The 20,023-nt window shown below is 35.3% G+C and overlaps 1 protein-coding gene across 22 annotated transcripts in view; it reads left to right on the top strand.

Annotated features, from left to right (window-relative positions):
* The window catches only part of CEP128 (centrosomal protein 128), a 400,883-nt gene that overhangs the window by 55,799 nt on the left and 325,061 nt on the right, over nucleotides 1-20,023 (top strand). For 21 of the 22 annotated variants that reach the window (XR_003134759.3, XR_004818081.2, XR_007412452.1 and 18 more), the window contains one exon: nucleotides 9,455-9,571. Coding sequence is in view for 18 of the 22 variants with exons in the window: in XM_049113364.1 (XP_048969321.1) it covers nucleotides 9,455-9,571 (117 nt within the window). In the remaining 4 variants the exon portion in view is untranslated. Of the gene's footprint in view, nucleotides 1-8,756; nucleotides 8,790-9,454; nucleotides 9,572-20,023 lie in introns of all 22 variants that reach the window. The other variant, XM_049113367.1, reaches the window with a different exon arrangement.

Raw genomic sequence — 20,023 nt, 5'->3', positions numbered from 1 at the left:
ACTTATTGTGGTCTTCAGACTTGACTAAAATAGAGCATGCATATTATGCTTTGCCCATGTTCTGATGGTTGTATAAGGCAGTATAAGGTTGTACTTGCTTAGCGTTTTGCAGTTCATTAAGTGCTTCTATCTGTTAAGATCAGTTTCAGTCATAAAAAACAGAAAGCCTCAAACAGGGAAAAGACAAGACGAAAGTTATTTCTTGTGGGAAAGTCTTAAGTAGAGAGTTCAGGGTTCCATGTGGTGCTCCTTACAGTATGTAGGGATTTGGGCTCTTTCTGCCATGCTCTTGTTTTTTTGTTTTCTGGTGTTATGGCCTCAAATTAATGATCGAAGGTGGCAGTATGTGCGTACTAGGCAGCAAAATGGAGGAAGGAATGAGAATGAGAACAAAAGGTGCTCATGTACTACCTCTTATGGATAGTTTCTGGAAGTTGTCACTTGACACTTATTCCATCTCTGTATCCCATTTGCCAGAATTTAAGTCACAAAACCAGAAAATGTTTATATTTGGCAGCCACCTAATTAAAAATTTCTTTACTATAAAAGTAATGGGATAGGGGAATAAATATTGGAAAACAACTATTAATTTCTACCACATCATTTATATTTTTATCCCACCCATTATTTCTGTACTTTTTGGTCCACACTACTTTATGTGGCAAGCAGAGCAAGTCATTGTTTTCATTTTATGGAAGATGATACTGATTTTTTTGAGAGATAAAATTACTTAAACAGCTCAGTTAGTATTGGCTTCATTTCGAAGGCTAATTACCAGACAGTATGTGGCACAGCTAGGACTAAAGAGGTGCTCCTTTATCAATGTATTACAGAGAAGGATAATACTGGTGAAAAATCATAATATTTTGAAAATGAGAACAGAATTCTATGAAATAGAAATTTTGTGGATGGAGTCGGGAATATACATTTACTTTTGTTCATTAGACTCTAGCTTATACCCTGGTTGAGGATTTATTTGAAAACAGATTAAAAAATGCATTAGTTATCTACGGCTGTGTAACAATTATGCCTATACTTACTGGCATAAAACATTTATTATCTGACAGTTTCTCTGGGTTAGAAATCCAGGTGTGAGTCAGATGGGTCCTTTGGCTTTGGATCTCTCACACGTTACAGTCACCTCAAGGTTTGACTGATAGATCTGCTTCCTACCTCCTTCAGTTCCTTGTAGGTTATTGGATTGAAGTGTTCATCATGATCTATTTGTCAGAGGACTCTTTGGTATACTTGACACGTGGCCTCTCCACAGAGCATCTACAACATGGCAGCTTACTTCATCAGACCAAGAGAGAGGGCTAGCAAAAGAGAATGTGCTAGCAAGAATAGAAGTCACAATTTTTGTAACCTAATTATGGAAGTGACATCTCATAACTTTTGCCATATTCTTTTCATTAGAAGGAAGTTACTAGGACCAGCCCACACTCAAGGGGAGGAAATTACACAAGTAGATGAATACCAGAAGCAGAAGCTGTCGAAACCACGTTAGAAGCTACTTAACACAAATATTAATTTCAAAACTGAGAGTCTTCCGAATATGGCAACTTGATATTATCGTATGTACTAGCTATGGAGGTGAAGTAGCTAATGTCTAAATAATTTTTTTTTTATTTTTAATAACTGGAAGTTTGTACTCTTGAATACCCCCCCCCCTCCTCTGGCAACCACCACATTGTTCTCTGTATCTTTGAGTCTGTTTTGTTTTGTTTTTTAGGTTACATATATCAGAGAAACCACAGTATTTATCTATCTGACTTATTTTGCTTAGCATAACATCCTCTAGAACCATCCATGTTGTCACAAATGGCAAGATTCCATTTTTGGTATGTGTGTATATGTATATCTTTATCCATTCATTGATTGTTGGATGTAAGTATCTTCCATGTCTTGACTATTATAAATAATACTACAATGGTCTTAGGCATGTATATATCTGTTTTTTTTTTTTTTTTTTGTATGTATCTTTTTGAATTGGTGGTTTCATTTTCTTTGGATAAATACCCAGAAGTGGAATTCCTGTATCTTATGGTAGTTCTAGTTTTAATTTTTTGAGGAACCTTCATACTGTTTTCCAGAGTGATTTCACCAACAGTGCATGAGGGTTCCCTTTTCTCCATATGCTTGCCAACACTTGTTATCATCCTTTGAGCACACCTATTAAAATAGGTGTGAGGTGATATCTCATTGTGGTTTGCATTTCCCTGTTGATTAGAGTGTCTTTTCTTGTGTCTGTTGGCAATTTTATGTCTTCTTTGGAGACATGTCTATTTAGTTCCTTTGCCCATTTTTAAATTGGATTTTTTAAAATATTGAATCATGTGAGTTCTTTTTTTTTTAATTAGAGTTCAATTTGCCAACATATAGCATAACACCCAGTGCTCAGCCCATCAAGTGTGCCCCCCTCAGTGCCCGTCACCCAGTCATCCCCACCCCCCGCCCACATCCCTTTCCACCACCCCTTATTCGTTTCCCAGAGTTAGGAGTCTCTCATGTTCTGTTTCCCTCTCTGATATTTCCCACTCATTTTCTCTCCTTTCCCCTTTATTCCCTTTCACTATTTTTTATATTCCCCAAATGAATGAGACCATATAATGTTTGTCCTTCTCTGATTAACTTATTTCACTCAGCATAATACCTTCCAGTTCCATCCACGTTGAAGCATATGGTGGGTATAGGTCATTTCTAATGGCTGAGTAATATTCCATTGTATACATAAACCACATCTTCTTTATCCATTCATCTTTCGATGGACACCGAGGCTCCTTCCACAGTTTGGCTATTGTGGCCATTGCTGCTATAAACATCGGGGTGCAGGTGTCCTGGCATTTCACTGCATCTGTATCTTTGGGGTAAATCCCCAGCAGTGCAATTGCTGGGTTGTAGGGCAGATCTATTTATAACTCTTTGAGGAACCTCCACACAGTTTTCTAGAGTGGCTGTTCCAGTTCACATTCCCACCAACAATGCAAGAGGGTTCCCCTTTCTCCACATCCACTCCAACATTTGTGATTTCCTGCCTTGTTAATTTTCCCCATTCTCACTGGTGTGAGGTGGTATCTCATTGTGGTTTTGATTTGTATTTCCCTGATGGCAAGTGATGCAGAGCATTTTCTCATGTGCTTGTTGGCTGTGTCTGTGTCTTCCTCTGTGAGATTTCTGTTCATGTCTTTTGCCCATTTCATGATTGGATTGTTTCTTTGCTGTTGAGTTTAATAAGTTCTTTATAGATCTTGGATACTAGCCTTTTATCCGAAAGGTCATTTGCAAATATCTTCTCCCATTCTGTAGGTTGTCTTTTAGTTACGTTGACTGTTTCTTTTGCTGTGCAAAAGCTTCTTATCTTGATGAAGTCCCAATAATTCATTTTTGCTTTTGTTTCCCTTGGCTTCATGGATGTATCTTGCAAGAAATACTGTGGCCAAGTTCAAAAAGAGTGTTGCCTGTGTTTTCCTCTAGGATTTTGATGGAATCTTGTCTCACATTTAGATCTTTCATCCATTTTGAGTTTATCTTTGTGTATGGTGTAAGAGAATGGGTCAGTTTCATTCTTCTTCATGTGGATGTCCAATTTTCCTAGAATCATTTATTGAATAGACTGTCTTTTTTCCAGTGGATACTCTTTACTGCTTTATCGAATATTACTTGACCATAGAGTTAAGGGTCTACTTCTGGATTCTTTATTCTGTTCCATTGATCTATGTGTCTGTTTTTGTGCCAGTACCACACTGTCTTAATGACCACAGCTTTGTAGTACAACCTGAAATCTGGCATTGTGATGCCCCCAGATATGGTTTTCTTTTTTAATATTCCCCTGGCTATTCAGGGTCTTTTCTGATTCCACACAAATCTTAAGATGATTTGTTCCAACTCTCTAAAGAAAGTCCATGGTATTTAGATAGGGATTGCATTAAACGTGTAAATTGCCCTGGGTAACATTGACATTTTCACAATATTAATTCTGCCAATCCATGAGCATGGAATATTTTTCCATCTCTTTGTGTCTCCCTCAATTTCTTTCAGAAGTGTTCTGTAGTTTTGAGGGTTTAGATCCTTTACCTCTTTGGTTAGGTTTATTCCTAGGTATCTTATGCTTTTGGGTGCCATTGTAAATGGGATTGACTCCTTAATTTCTCTTTCTTCAGTCTCCTTGTTAGTGTATAGAAATGCCACTGACTTCTGGGCATTGATTTTGTATCCTGCCACACTGCCAAATTGCTGTATGATTCTAGCAATCTTGGGGTGGAGGCTTTTGGGTTTTCTATGTAGAGTATCATGTCATTGGCGAAGAGGGAGAGTTTGACTTCTTCTTTGCCAATTTGAATGCCTTTTATTTCTTTTTGTTGCCTGATTGCTGAGGCTAGGACTTCTAGTACTATGTTGAATAGCAGTGGTGAGAGTGGACATCCCTGTCTTGTTCCTGATCTTAGGGGAAAGGCTCCCATTGTTTCCCCATTGAGAATGATATTTGCTGTGGGCTTTTCGTAGACAGCTTTTAAGATGCTGAGGAATGTTCCCTCTATCCGTACACTCTGAAGACTTTTGATCAGGAATGGATGCTGTATTTTGTCAAATGCTTTCTCTGCATCTATTGAGAGGATCATATGGTTCTTGTTTTTTCTCTTGCTAATATGATCAATCACATTGATTGCTTTATGAGTGTTGAACCAGTCTTGCATCCTGGGGATAAATCTCACTTGGTCATGGTGAATAATCTTCTTAATGTATTGTTGGATCCTATTGGCTAGTATCTTGTTGAAAATTTTTACATCTATGTTCATTTGGGATATTGGTCTATAATTCTCCTTTTTGGTGGGGTCTTTGTCTGGTTTTGGAATTAAGGTGATGCTGGCCTCATAGAACGAGTACTACCTCAGAGTACTCATAGAAGTACTCCATCTCTTTCTATCTTTCCAAACAGCTTTAGTAGAATAGGTATGGTTTCTTCTTTAAACGTTTGATAGAATTCCCCTGGGAAGCCATCTGGCCCTGGACTTTTGTGTCTTGGGAAGTTTTTGATGACTGCTTCAATTTCCTCCTTGGTGATTGGCATGTTCAGGTTTTCTATTTCTTCCTGTTCCAGTTGTGGTAGTTTGTGGTTTTCCAGAAATGTGTCCATTTCTTCTAGATTGCCTAATTTATTGGCGTAAAGCTACTCATAATAAGGTTTTAAAGTCATTTGTATTTCCTTGGTGTTGGTAGTGATCTCTCCTTTGTCATTCATGATTTTATTAACTTGAGTCTTTTCTCTCTTCTTTTTAATAAGTCTGGGTAATGGTTTATCTATCTTATTTATTCTTTCATAGAACCAACTCCTGGTTTTGTTAATCTGTTCCACAGTTCTTCTGGTCTCTATTTCATTGAGTTCTGCTCAAGTCTTTATTACCTCTCTTCTTCTGCTGGGTGTAGGATCTATTTGCTGTTTTTTCTCCAGCTCCTTTAGGTGCAAGGTTAGCTTTTGTATTTGAGTTCTTTCCAGTTTTTGAATGGATGCTTGTATTGCGATGTATTTCCCCCTTAGGACTGCTATTGCTGCATCCCAAAGATTTTGAACGGTTGTATCTCCATTCTCATTAGTTTCCATGAATCTTTTTAATTCTTCTGTAATTTCCTGGTTGACCCTTTCATCTTTTAGCAGGATGGTCCTTAACCTCCACGTGTTTGATCTCCTTCCAAACTTCTTGTGATTTGGTTCTAATTTCAAAGCATTATGGTCTGAAAATAGGCAGGGGACGATCCCCATCTTTTGGTATCTGTTAAGACCTGATTTGTGACCCAGTATGTGGTCTATTCTGGAGAAGGTTCCATGTGCACTGAGGAGAATGTGTATTCAGTTGAGTTTGGATGTAAAGTTCTGTAAATATCTGTGAAATCCATCTGGTCCAGTGTATCATTTAAAGCTCTTGTTTCTTTGGAGATATTGTGCTTAGAAGATCTGTCAATTGTAGAAAGCACTAGATTGAAGTCACCAAGTATAAGTGTATCATCTAAGTATGTCTTAACTTTCGTTATTACTTGATTGATATACTTGGCAGCTCCCACATTCGGGGCATAAGTATTCATGATTGTTATGTCCTCTTGTTGGGTAGATCCTCTAAGTATGATATAGTGTCCATCTTCCTCTCTTACTACAGTCTTTGGGATAAACTTTAATTTATCTGATATAAGGATGGCTACTCCTGCTTTCTTTTGAGGACCATTTGAATGGTAAATGGTCTTCCAACCTTTTATTTTCAGGCTGTAGGTGTCCTTATGTCTAAAATGAGTCTCTTGTAGACAGCAAATAGATGGGTCCTGCTTTTTTATCCAGTCTGAAACCCTGCGCCTTTTGATGGGGTCATTAAGCCTATTCATGTTCAGAGTTACTATTGAAAGATATGATTTTAGTGTCATCATGATATCTAAATGCAATTAAAGATTGCATCTTGAATTTGCAAAAATTATATAGGAATATTTGCCAGAGCATCTACTAGTAAAAATGAATAATTGTTATCTCATTATCAGTAGGGAATTATTTTAATTGTGCAGAACTATGCATTTGTTAAGAAAAAGGATGTAGATTTATTTGTTGGGAAATATTTATTTCATGGGAAGGTTGCCCATGATATGTCAACTGCAAAAAATTTATAAAATACTGTGTATAGGGGATCCCTGGGTGGCGCAGCGGTTTGGCGCCTGCCTTTGGCCCAGGGTGCGATCCTGGAGACCCGGGATTGAATCCCACGTCGGGCTCCCGGTGCATGGAGCCTGCTTCTCCCTCTGCCTGTGTCTCTGCCTCTCTCTCTCTCTCTCTATCATAAATAAATAAAAAAATTAAAAAAAAAATACTGTGTATAATACCTCATTTTTATTTAAAGAAGTGAAACGGATATATGTTTCATGTACATACAGAAAAATTTCTGGAAGTATTCAACAATATACTAATCAGTGTTTTTCTCTTTATGGATGCAATGTATTAGCAGATTATATTTATTTCTTTTTATCATTCCTTTTTTATTTATTTATTTTTAATTGTGGTAAAATATAAAATTTACCATAATATCAGTTTTTAAAGATTTTATTGATTTATTTGAGAGAATGAGAGAGCATGGAAGGGGAAGGGGCAGAAAAAAAGGAGGAGCATATGCTCCACTGAGCAGGGAGCCTGACCCTGGGGCTGATCCTAGGACCCTGGGATCATGACCTAAACCAAACACAGATGCTTAACTGACTGAGCCACCCAGGCACTCCTCACTTTTTTAAGATTTATTTCATTTAAGTTAAAGTTGGGAGAGAGACCACATACATGTGAGGGAGGAGGGCAGATAGAGAAGGAGAGAGAGTCTTAGATCTCAGACTAAACACAAAGCTCAATGCGGGTCTCTCTCAGCCCATGAGATCAAGCCCTGAGCTGAGACCAAGAGTCCAATGCTTACAGGACTGCACCACCTTGGGGACCCTACCACTTTTAAATGTTGAGTAGTGTTAAGCACATTCACCGTTTTTGAACTCTGTTTTATCTTGCAAAACTGGAACTATACCCATTAAGCAACAACTCCCCATACTACCCTTTTCCTAGTCCATGGATGTCACCTTTCCTCTTTTTTGTCCATATTGAGTTTGACTACTCCAGGTACCTCATATAAGTGGAATGATATTGTGACTAGCTTATTTCATTTAGCATCATGTCTTCATAGTTTATCCATGTTGTAGCATGATAAGAATTTTCTTCCGTTTTAAGACTGGATGATTTTCCATTGTATGTGTGAACCACATTTGGTTGATACATTTATCTGTTGGTGAACACTTTAGTTGCTTCCATCTTTTGATTATTGTGAATAGTACCGCTATTAACGTGGGTCTCTTTAAGACCCTGCTATTAATTCTTCTGGGTATACACCTAGAATAGAACTGCTGGTAACTTTATTTTTAATATTTTAAGGAATGAACATTCTGTTTTCCATAGTATCTATATGATTTTATATGCCACTAACAGTGTTAGTTACTCTTCAACATTTGTTATTTTCTGTTTGTTTTTTTTTTTTTTTTTGGTTTTGTTTGTTTTTGATAGTAGCTACTCTAATGAGTTTGAGATGATTCTATATTATTTGTTTTCTAAAGAGTGTTGCTATTATTTTTACATTCAGAGTGAACTATAAGGAAATTTCCATTTTGTAAAAATTCATTAGTTAACAACTTTTTTAGTATTGATCCAATATTATTTTCTATCATTACAGCAGGTACTACATTTATTTCAGATGTAGTAGTAAATTGTTTATTGGGAAATTAGGGTTGATTACTATGATAAATTAGAAGCTGGATGCTGAAGGGTGTTTTGAGTTTTTAGTAAAGCACTGTATCATAGTAAATATCTTAATTGTTTTAAGCAGTAAAAGGTGGAAACTCAAGAATTTTCATTCTTAGTAAATATTAACTGCTAATTTTTTTGATGGAATATTTTTGCTCAGCTTTTATTGACTAATTAAACATATTTATCAATGCCATTTTAAAAAAACAACTTTATTTGAGCTATAATTTATCATAAAATTAATCTACTTTATGTGTACAATGATTTTTAGTAAATGTACTGAGTGTGCAACCATCACCATAATCCAGTTTCTATCCAATTTCTATCTCCCCAATAAGATTCCTGTGACCAGGAACTTTCTGGCTATATAGAATTGTTGACAAAATATTTCTTATAACTGGACTGTATTTATTGCTTCTCTTAAATGAATCCAAATGTCTTTTATCTCCTGTAGCCTCCTGCATGAAATATATACATCATTAAATAGGTAAATTTTATTTAGAGGATATATAATGATACACATGAAATGTGTTTGAATTTGTAAAATTTTTAGCAAGGAAAATCTTGCATCAGAGAAAAAAAAACCTTTCATGTTTATTTTAAGGTTTCAATTAAACATTTTTCTATTTGACTTTAGTTTTAGATCTTTTACATCTGGTTTATTTTCAGTAGATCACAGTAGAAAAGATTGACAAGCTAATGAAAAACGCTTTTAATTATCTGCTGCTCATAAACATCAAAACCTTCCTAGGCAGGTCATGTTTATAGATTATTAAAATGAGAAAGAACTTAATAGAACAGTTTATCATTAATAGAGTAATAAATGCAGTCATTGGCATGGTATTTTCCTTTTACTTCACCAGAGGGCACTCTTTTCTAGTCTATTTTAACTCTGATCTATTGAATTATTATACTTTGAAAGATTTAAATCCTTTATTGGGATCCAATATTATTATTGGAGACTAATGATTTTATTTTGTAACTTTCAGTCCATTTTTTTGTGATTTTTAAATATTAGCATTAAAAAGGATGCTATAAAAAGCCAATCTTAAATGTTATAGGTAGTAGTGTATCTGGCATAAAATATCTCTTCAATATCTTCCTTTTTTTGCCTAACAGCTCTGTAATGTCACTATTTCTGTCCATGTTAAGGTTTCAGATCGAGTGGAACGACGGCTTCAGGAAATAGAAAGAGAGATGCGCACAGAAAGAGAGCTGGTGGAAAGACGTCAGGATCAACTGGGAATTATTTCTTTGCAGCTGCAGGAGGTTTGTGAAAAATACCTTCTCAGAATATAAATCTTGAGTTTGGATAGTTATTTAGCCATTGTTAAAATGGTTAGAGTTCCTTGGTCATTACATGTATATTTTGGTGCATATGAGAAGTATAGCATATGGGTTATCTGGTTTAGTGTGTGAACACAGCCCTACCTAGTTCAAACTCAAAGTCTACTGCTTGCTGGCTGTGTGGCCTGGGGCAAGTTCCTTATCTAGGCCCATATCCTCTGTGAAAAATGGAAATAATAATAGTACTTACCTAATCATGTTGGTGTGAGGATAAATGAATGAACACTTATAAAGCATTTAATATAGTGTCTGGCATGTACTAAAAAATATTAACTGAAAGTATGATTACTCTGATCAGTTTTTCTTGGGATGACCTAGACAGAGGTCAGTCAGCAAGCTATGGCCAATGGGCCAAATGTGGCCTATTGCCTATTTTTGTAAATACAGTTTTATTGGAACACAGCAATTCCATTCATTTACTATTTGTGGGTGGTTTCTTGACGCTGTGGCAGCACTGAGGAGTTGTAAAAAAGACCATATGACCCACAAAACCTAAAGTATTGACTGTCTGGCCCTTTTATAGAAAGTTTGCCAACCCCTGGACTACACTATAGTCAAACCATTCCAAAACTGAGATCACTTACCTTTTAGGTACCTTTTTTATTTTGAAATTTCAGACTTAGGAGAGAGTTGAAAAATTAGAACAAAGAATTTCTTCTGTATACCCTTTATGTAGATTTCCCCCAGTATTCACATTTTACCCCACTTGCTCTATCATTTTATGTACTTATGATAATTAAAACAATTATACATTACAGATATATAATTTTTTGAGCTAGTTGCAGAAGTGATGTAAATACTTTTAAACCTAAATAATATAGTGTGTATATTCTCTTCCATAATCATAGGAAATTAACATTGGATCAATACTATGATATCTATACTTTTTTTTTTAATCTATACTTTTTATTCAAATTTTGCCACTAACATCCTTTTATGGTCCAGAATACAGTACAGGGTCACATACTGCATTTGTCTCTTCAGTCTCTTTTGATCTAGAACAGTTTTTTCATTTTTTCTTTATTGTTCATGACTTTGACAACTTTGCAGAGTGCTGGCCAGTTATTTTGTAGAATGTCTTGCAGTTTGGTTTATTGATATTGTCTCATGACTGAATTAGATTATGGACTTTTGGCAGGAAACTCAGAAACTTGGTGTTGCATTTTTAACGGGACACCTTATTAAGAGGCATGTAATGTCCATTTATTCTATTACTGGTGAAAACTGAACATTTGGTAACATTCATGAAGCACTTGTTACTACAAGTGATGCTAAATAGTAATATTTTTTGGTACATATTCCATCATTTTTTCTACATTTATTAATTGGATTTCTATTCTGAGGAAAGGCTTTGCTTTTTCCCATTAATTAATTAACTAATTAATTAATGTTGGTATAGATTTGTGAATTCTCATTGTAGAAAATTTGGGCAGCCTGGGTGGCTCAGCGGTTTAGCGCCTCTTTCAGCCTAGGGTGTGATCCTGCGGACCCGGGATCGAGTCCCACGTCGGGCTCCCTGCATGGAGCCTGCTTCTTCTTCTGCCTGTGTGTGTCTCTGCCTCTCTCTCTCTGTGTTTCTCATAAATAAATAAATAAAATCTTTTTTTAAAAAAAAGAAAATTTGTTGAATTTCCCTTTAAATATGTATCTATACATAGAGTATAAAAGTTAAACTCTATGTGTGCTTGAAGATCATTGACCCTTATAAATTGATGGATTAATTTTTTTTAAATTATTAGGATATACTGCCAATTGAAAATTAGGAGCAAAAATGGCAACCCTGAAATTATAATGTAAGCAATAGAAAAATCTACCTTTGTTTTCTAAAATTCCATTTTCTTTCATTTTACAAAAGGAGGCATACCCCTGTTAGTTGGTAATTACTTTGAAGAGGATACTTTGTTGAATAATTAGATGTGGGTAGCCTTTTTTTTTTTTTAAGTTTGATTTTTATACATTTGTTCTCAAAGCAAATTGCATCTGGTGAGCATAAGAATAGTACTGAAGAGACAATTGTTCTTTTTTGCAAGAGAAAATTAGAGAAATTTTCCATACTTATTTTCTTCTTTCTTTGCAGAATGCACAAAATTACAAAGAAAGAGGGAAAGGAAGATTGCTTCCCACCCCTATTCTTGAGAAACCAGAGCCTGAATATTTGCATTGTAATTGTCAATTTGACTAAAAGCTTGAGCTGTGATTTGGAATTCCATCTCTGACAATACAGTAGAGGATCACTATTGATAAGAAATGTTTAATTTCATATTTTGTCACTTTAATATAAGTGGTGACCTATACACCTTTAAAAGGTGGTTTTGGATTAAACAGTGCAGTGGAAGCTGGAAGGATTAATTTAGGCTGATATGTTTCCTACTCCCAAGTTAAGTGGCTTAGGCTGTTCTGGAAAGGTCATGTTTAAGGAAAGGAAACACTTTGCTTTCTTTTCAATATTGCAAAAGGTATTTTTGCAAATACCTATGCTGTATGATGATAGTAATTGATATATTTTGTTTCTGGCTATGGTGAGAAAATGAATCTATAGGTGAGTAAGGAGGTCTGGACTTTTAGCCACTGTACTCTTCTGCCTCCCTAAAATGTGTAATTCAATATTAGTGAAATTATGACATTTAAAAATTGTTAAGATAATAGGAGTATTCATTAAAAATTCCAGGATATCAGAGATTTCTAGGTATAATGCCATATTATGGGGAGGCAATATGTAGTTTTGGCTAAAACCTTCTTTTTAGTGATCTTAATGAGGTTCTTATTCCTTGGAGTTTTATTTGTTCCCATTTAATGAAAAATACAGTTATTAATCATTGGAAATTGGTTGAGAAACAGCTACTCTGCTCTTCTTGTTTAGAGGTCTTAAGGAATTATTCACTTTTTTTTTTTTGTTCTCTCTTTAATGTGTATGTGTGTGTTTTTTTTCTCCCTCCTGGTCTAAGCAGGAGGGCTATGGACACTGGAATCTGCTTCCTTTTTTGAGTCGCAACTATTCATGTGCTATTGGTGTCACATGAATGTCAGATTTTCTTTAACTTGATAAGGACATTCACTGGCCTTCAGACTTCATATATCATATTTTAAACAATGTTGTTTTCATACCTCAGTAGAGGCCTTCTTAGGTGATTATTTCATATTATATAATAAATATTCTTTTTATGCATCTCTTAAATTTTGAATGGTTATTCTAATATTCTGAAATTTAAATAATAAAATTTAAATATTGTTAATCCTATAACCATCAATCTTTCCTTGTTATTAAACTGATGTACAAACAATAAAATACTTGTTTAACATTTATCATATTACAAACTCCTTTTGATCAGATGCTTGATAATAACTTTGATTAGTTAAATTTAGTGGAGCAGGGGAGGCATGGTGGGTGCTAGGGACACAAAGTATTTAGAAATAAACCCAAGTTAAGACTTTTCTTTTGGTAAGCCCCCAAATAACATAAAATCCCAATAAATTCTTGGCTATGGCATCTTGGGAATTTCTGACTTGTTTTTTACTAGCTGTTTCTAGTAAATGGAATGTTATATCTTTGTCTTCATTTGAATTATTTAAAATGAAATACATGAGATAAGTGCTGGGTTCATATTTGTATATGCCTTTCAGAATATTTTATAGTATATTAAAATGCTAGTTCTCCCACTTACTCTCACCAATAATATTCCATGCTTGCCAGTGATCTAGGGTGAATCAGTTGCCTCAAGGCTTAAAGGTTCTTCATGGAGAAGTCTGTGGGGAAGGTGAAGTATGGAATCTTAATTGAAGATGTTGAAGATTTGTGGGAAATTGTTAAGTGTAAAATGGGAGCTGAGCACGGTGGTTTTCAGTCTGTACACCTATGAGAAACCAGATTATGTGAGCCTCATCAGTAACATTAAAGCCTTGTACAGAAAAGTTTAAGTGATTGATAGATTTTTTTCCCAATAATTTTCTTCAACTTTTGGCATCTGTACCAATTGTGAAAAGCCTAATGAAGAAATAGCTATTTGTTCCTTCCCGGAAACGTCATTATGGCTCCAGAGATGCTGAGTAATATGGATACTTCACCTAAGAAAAGCCTTGGGTACAGCTTATAAATGTATTTAGTTTGGACTCATTAAGGGAGAAGCTTCTAAGGAAGCCAAGAATGTTTTCCTAATGTCCTCTTAATAGCTTTAGCATTTCCCTTGAGACTTTTGTGTCAATTCAGAGGAGAACCTAGTCCAGCAAATGTTCTAATGTGGCCTCATTAACCCCTTCCTCTTGAGACTCTTCTTCTTGGTTTGGAAACATGGAGGCCTTTCTGAGGCTGGTAGATTTTGGACTCTCTGTTGCTTACTTATCTTTTCCAGACTGAATTGTCTTACTTTTTTTGGCACTTTACCCTCATGTTTCCATAGTCAGTGCTCTGACATTTTCATATTTATTTCATAGTATAAGCTTCCCCTTCCCCACTGATATTACTAGATACTTTTTTATATAAATACCCACTAAATCACCCTGACATTGACCAGTCCAATAGCCTCCCTGGGCTTTGAAAAAGGCCAATAGAATATACAAGTAAATAGGAGTTTAAAATATAAGCTCCATGTAAAGCATGAGGAAAGCTTAGAAGATGCACCTTATTTTCCCATTCCTTGGTAAATTAGCTCTAGTATGTAGTCCTTTTTGGGCCCTGGTGACCACGAGGGATGTAGTAAACCCCAAATAACACAGTAAGGGTGATATTCAGGAGCCTCAGATTACTAGCAGCCTGAAAGCAGATGTTGCTGTATTATGTCTCACATAATTCTTTTATTTAACATTTTTATTAAATATTTAGTATGGAATGTATTTAATCATGTAATTTAAATAAATGTATAACTAAATGTGATCATATCATAAATCGGTCATACATTTTCTTTTTAGTCCAGCTTTATTTATTGGCTTGGCTCATTTTCCCCCCATCTCTTATGTGTTCATTCTTTGATATCAACCATTAACCTCATTCCCTAAAAAAAAGGAACCAGCGTAAACAGCCTGGGAGGTGATCCCTTTATATTTTCTTTAATTATTGGTTTTAATTATCCTAGACAGATGTATATGGACCATATGTACTTTGCATGTATAGGATTTTTTGGGTATGTTTCATTTTAATAAAATGGGATCACATTATATACATAAACACACACGTTCCACCTTTTGCTTTTTTTCTCTCACCAGTACTTTCTGGAAATTCCTTCAACTAGCTCATGTGGTTCAAACATTATCTTTTATTACTACAGATGGATTTTTATTATAATAGAGGCTATCAGATTATTTTTCCAAATGGTTCTAACCTTTTGTATTTCTGTTAGTAAAATGGTTGAGAATGGACCTTTCCTTACATTCTCTTTAATTTTTGCTGGGCTCATGTGTATAAAGTATTAACTCATTTTTATGCTTATTTGCATTTCTCTGTTAGTGACTTTGAACATCTTTTCATATATTTGTTGGCAGTTTGCATTTGTGCCTGTACAGATAGCTTGTTTATCACTTATTTGAAAATATTGGATTACTTGTGTTTTCCCTCAGGAATTTTACTTTTTAATGGCATGAGGGAGGAATCTGTTATTTTTTATGTGACTAATGAATTGCCTCAGCATCATTTTTGAATAATTTGTTCTTTCCCCTCTGATTTAAATGCAACTTTTGTTATATATCTAGTTTCCCATGGAATCTCTCTGGTTCTATACGCTTTTCTACTGATCTGTTTGCCCCTGAACTGAAATCACTTTATCTCCATTATCATAGCTTTCATTATATTTTGGTAAGTGATAATGAAAATCTCTTGTCATGTTCCATGAAAAATCTTGCTGGCATTTTGATTGTAATTGTACTGACTACATAGATGAATTTGAAGAGGGGTGTTTTCTAATGTTCTTCAGTAATGTTTTGTAATAAGGTCTTATGCATCTTTTGTTAGACTTATTCCTAGGTATCTACAGTTTTTCTTTCTATTGTGAATGGAATATTTTCTTTTATTACATCTCTGATTGGTTATCTCTAGTATATAGGAGTGCAGTTGGTTTTATATGTATGCAACAATTTTGCTTACTGATCTTATTTTATAATTTGTTAGCAGCTTTCATGTATTACTATCATGTACTATATACTGTGTAGAAGATAATCATATATGAAATGAAAGCCAATTTGGTCTCTAACTATATAATTCTTTTATGTTGCTTTATTGCACTGGCTAGAAACTCAAGTGCGATGTTGGAATAGAAACAAAGATAACAAGAATTTTTACTTTATTCCTATTTTTTATAGGGATGCTTCTAAAATGTTAATCTTGGTGCATGTTGTTTGCTCCTGGTTTTTTCAGTGGTGTCCTTTATCAGATTAAGAACATCGCCTTCTATTCCTAGGTTTACAAGAGTTGTTTTTTGTTTGTTTCTTTTTAAAAAATCATAATATGTTGTGGAATTTATCAAATACTCTTGTTTGCTATATTTCTCTTTTGATATTGAAATATGGTTGACTTTATCAATAGATATTGACCCCTCCTAGCATTTATTTATTTGATCATAATGTATTGGTTTTTTTATACATTGTTGAGTTAATTTGCCAGTGTTTTCTTAGGATTTTTATATTTATGCTTGAGGGCTTATAATTTTCTTGTACTGCTGGCTTTGGTTTTGGGAGCAAGATTACATTACATTACATTACAATATTACATACTTCATAAAATGAATTAGGTAGATTCCACCCCTTTCTGTTTTCTGATTCTGTTTAGGAGAGGGATTTTTTTTTTCTTGAATGTTTGTTAAAACTCACCCATAAAACGATTTGTGCCTATTATCTTTTTGGTGGTTGAGGTTTTCAATTTCTTTGTTTTTGTTGTTGTTTTTTTTTTTTTTTTTTTTGGTTATATAGTTTTTTTATTTTTAAAGTCAGTTTGGTAATTCATGATTTTATGTTATCCATTTAGCCTTTAGTTTGAAGGTAATTTTAAAAAGCAGTCATAGCCCTGATTTATTTATAAATCTTTCTTCGAAGCTATATACTTTTTCACTTTAATATTACTTGTTATTCCTTTTTTCTTTTTTTTTTTTTTTTTTAAATTTATTTTATTTTATTTATTTATGATAGTCACATAGAGAGAGAGAGAGAGGCAGAGACATAGACAGAGGGAGAAGCAGGCTCCATGCACCGGGAGCCTGACGTGGGATTCGATCCCGGGTCTCCAGGATCGCGCCCTGGGCCAAAGGCAGGCGCCAAACCGCTGCGCCACCCAGGGATCCCTATTCCTTTTTTCTTATTAGTCTTGCTAGATATATGATTATTAGTTTTCATTTTGACCAGCTTTATTACTCCATAAACTTTTGTTTTGAACTCTATTTTTTCTTCCTTTTTTGTTTGTAGGATTACTCTGTTTCAGTTTTTTGGCTTGCAAGTTGTAACATTAACTGATTTTAAAAATTATTGCAAATTCATCAATAAATGACCATATATTTTGATAAGCTATTCTCTTATGGTGGCATAGTTCTAAATCTTTTATTATTTCTTTCATGATTTTCTCTGTAACTTAAAACTTACTTAGGAATGCCTATTTTTTTTTAATTTTTATTTATTTATGATAGTCACACAGAAAGAGAGGCAGAGACACAGGCAGAGGGAGAAGCAGGCTCCATGCACCGGGAGCCCGACGTGGGATTCGATCCCGGGTCTCCAGGATCGCGCTCTGGGCCAAAGGCAGGCGCCAAACCGCTGCGCCACCCAGGGATCCCCAGGAATGCCTTTTGAAAAACCCAAATGTGTATATGCTTGCTTAACTCTTTTTATTATTAATTTTTACTTCCTTTGAAATTCGTTGAAACTTTTGACAGTTGATACCAGGATCAATTTTTTGGGTAAATATTCTGTGAGTATAAGAATTGAACATATTTTCAATTTAACATATGATATGCATACATACACACTCCTATAAGGTTAGTAGGTCAAGTTTGTAAATTTATTGTTCCGTTCTTTTGTATTATTTTAAAATAAATTTATTTTTTATTGGTGTTCAATTTACCAACATACAGAATAACACCCAGTGCTCATCCCGTCAAGTGCCCCCCTCAGTGCCCGTCACCCATTCACCCCCACCCCTCGCCGTCCTCCCCTTCCACTACCCCTAGTTTGTTTCCCAGAGTGAGGAGTCTTTATGTTCTGTCTCCCTTTCTGATATTTCCCACACATTTCTTCTCCCTTCCCTTATATTCCCTTTCACTATTATTTATATTCCCCAAATGAATGAGAACACATAATGTTTGTCCTTCTCCGACTGACTTACTTCATTCAGCATAATACCCTCCAGTTCCATCCACATTGAAGCAAATGGTGGATATTTGTCATTTCTAATGGCTGAGTAATATTCCATTGTATACATAAACCACATCTTCTTTATCCGTTCATCTTTCGATGGACACCAAGGCTCCTTCCACAGTTTGGCTATTGTGGACATTGCTGCTATAAACATTGGGTTGCAGGTGTCCCGGCGTTTCATTGCATCTGTATCTTTGGGGTAAATCCTCAACAGTGCAATTGGTGGGTCATAGGGCAGGTCTATTTTTAACTCTTTGAGGAACCTCCACACAGTTTTCTAAAGTGGCTGTTCCAGTTCACATTCCCACCAACAGTGTAAGAGGGTTCCCTTCTCTCCGTATCCTCTCCAACATTTGTGGTTTCCTGCCTTGTTAATTTTCCCCATTCTCACTGGTGTGAGGTGGTATCTCATTGTGGTTTTGATTTGTATTTCTCTGATGGCAAGTGATGCAGAGCATTTTCTCATGTACGTGTTGCCCATGTCTATGTCTTCCTCTGTGAGATTTCTGTTCATGTCTTTTGCCTATTTCATGATTGGATTGTTTGTTTCTTTGGTGTTGAGTTTAATAAGTTCTTTATAGATCTTGGAAACTAGCCCTTTATCTGATATGTCATTTGTAAATATCTTCTCCCATTCTGTAGGTTGTCTTTGAGTTTTGTTGACTGTATCCTTTGCTGTGCAAAAGCTTCTTATCTTGATGAAGTCCCAATAATTCATTTTTGCTTTTGTTTCTTTTGCCTTCATGGATGTATCTTGCAAGAAGTTACAGTGGCTGAGTTCAAAAAGGGTGTTGCCTGTGTTCTTCTCTAGGATTTTGATGGAATCTTGTCTCACCTTTAGATCGTTCATCCATTTTGAGTTTATCTTTGTGTATGGTGCAAGAGAGTGGTCTAGTTTCATTCTTCTGCATGTGGATGTCCAATTTTACCAGCACCATTTATTGAAGAGACTGTCTTTCTTCCAATAGACAGTCTTTCCTCCTTTATCGAATATTAGTTGACCATAAAGTTCAGGGTCCACTTCTGGGTTCTCTATTCTGTTCCATTGATCTATGTGTCTGTTTTTGTGCCAGTACCACACTGTCTTAATGACCACAGCTTTGTAGTACAACCTGAAATCTGGCATTGTGATGCCCCCAGATATGGTTTTCTTTTTTAATATTCCCTGGCTATTTGCGGTCTTTTCTGATTCTACACAAATCTTAAAATAATTTGTTCTAACTCTCTGAAGAAAGTCCATGGTATTTTGATAGGGATTGCATTAAACGTGTAAATTGCCCTGGGTAACATTGATATTTTCACAATATTAATTCTGCCAATCCATGAGCATGGCATATTTTTCCATCTCTTTGTGTCTTCCTCAATTTCTTTCAGAAGTGTTCTATAGTTTTTAGGGTATAGATCCTTTACCTCTTTGGTTAGGTTTATTCCTAGGAATCTTATGCTTTTGGATGCAATTGTAAATGGGATTGACTCCTTAATTTCTCTTTCTTCAGTCTCATTGTTAGTGTATGGAAATGCCATTGATTTCTGGGCATTGATTTTGTATCCTGCCATGCTACCAAATTGCTGTATGAGTTCTAGCAATCTTGGGGTGGAGGCTTTTGGGTTTTCTATGTAGAGTATCATGTCATCGGCGAAGAGGGAGAGTTTGACTTCTTCTTTGCCAATTTGAATGCCTTTAATGTCTTTTTGTTGTCTGATTGCTGAGGCTAGGACTTCCAATACTATGTTGAATAGCAGTGGTGAGAGTGGACATCCCTGTCTTGTTCCTGATCTTAGGAGAAAGGCTCCCAGTGCTTCCCCATTGAGAATGATATTTGCTGTGGGCTTTTCGTAGATGGCTTTTAAGATGCCGAGGAAAGTTCCCTCTATCCCTACACTCTGAAGAGTTTTGATCAGGAATGGATGCTGTATTTTGTCAAATGCTTTCTCTGCATCTAATGAGAGGATCATATGGTTCTTGGTTTTTCTCTTGCTGATATGATGAATTGCATTGATTGTTTTTTTTTTTAATTTATTTATTTATGATAGTCAGAGAGAGAGAGA

This window comes from Canis lupus, chromosome 8 (genome assembly GCF_003254725.2).
Source record: "Canis lupus dingo isolate Sandy chromosome 8, ASM325472v2, whole genome shotgun sequence".
Classification (NCBI taxonomy): Eukaryota; Metazoa; Chordata; class Mammalia; order Carnivora; family Canidae; genus Canis; species Canis lupus.
This window is presented reverse-complemented; position numbering and strand designations above follow the sequence as displayed.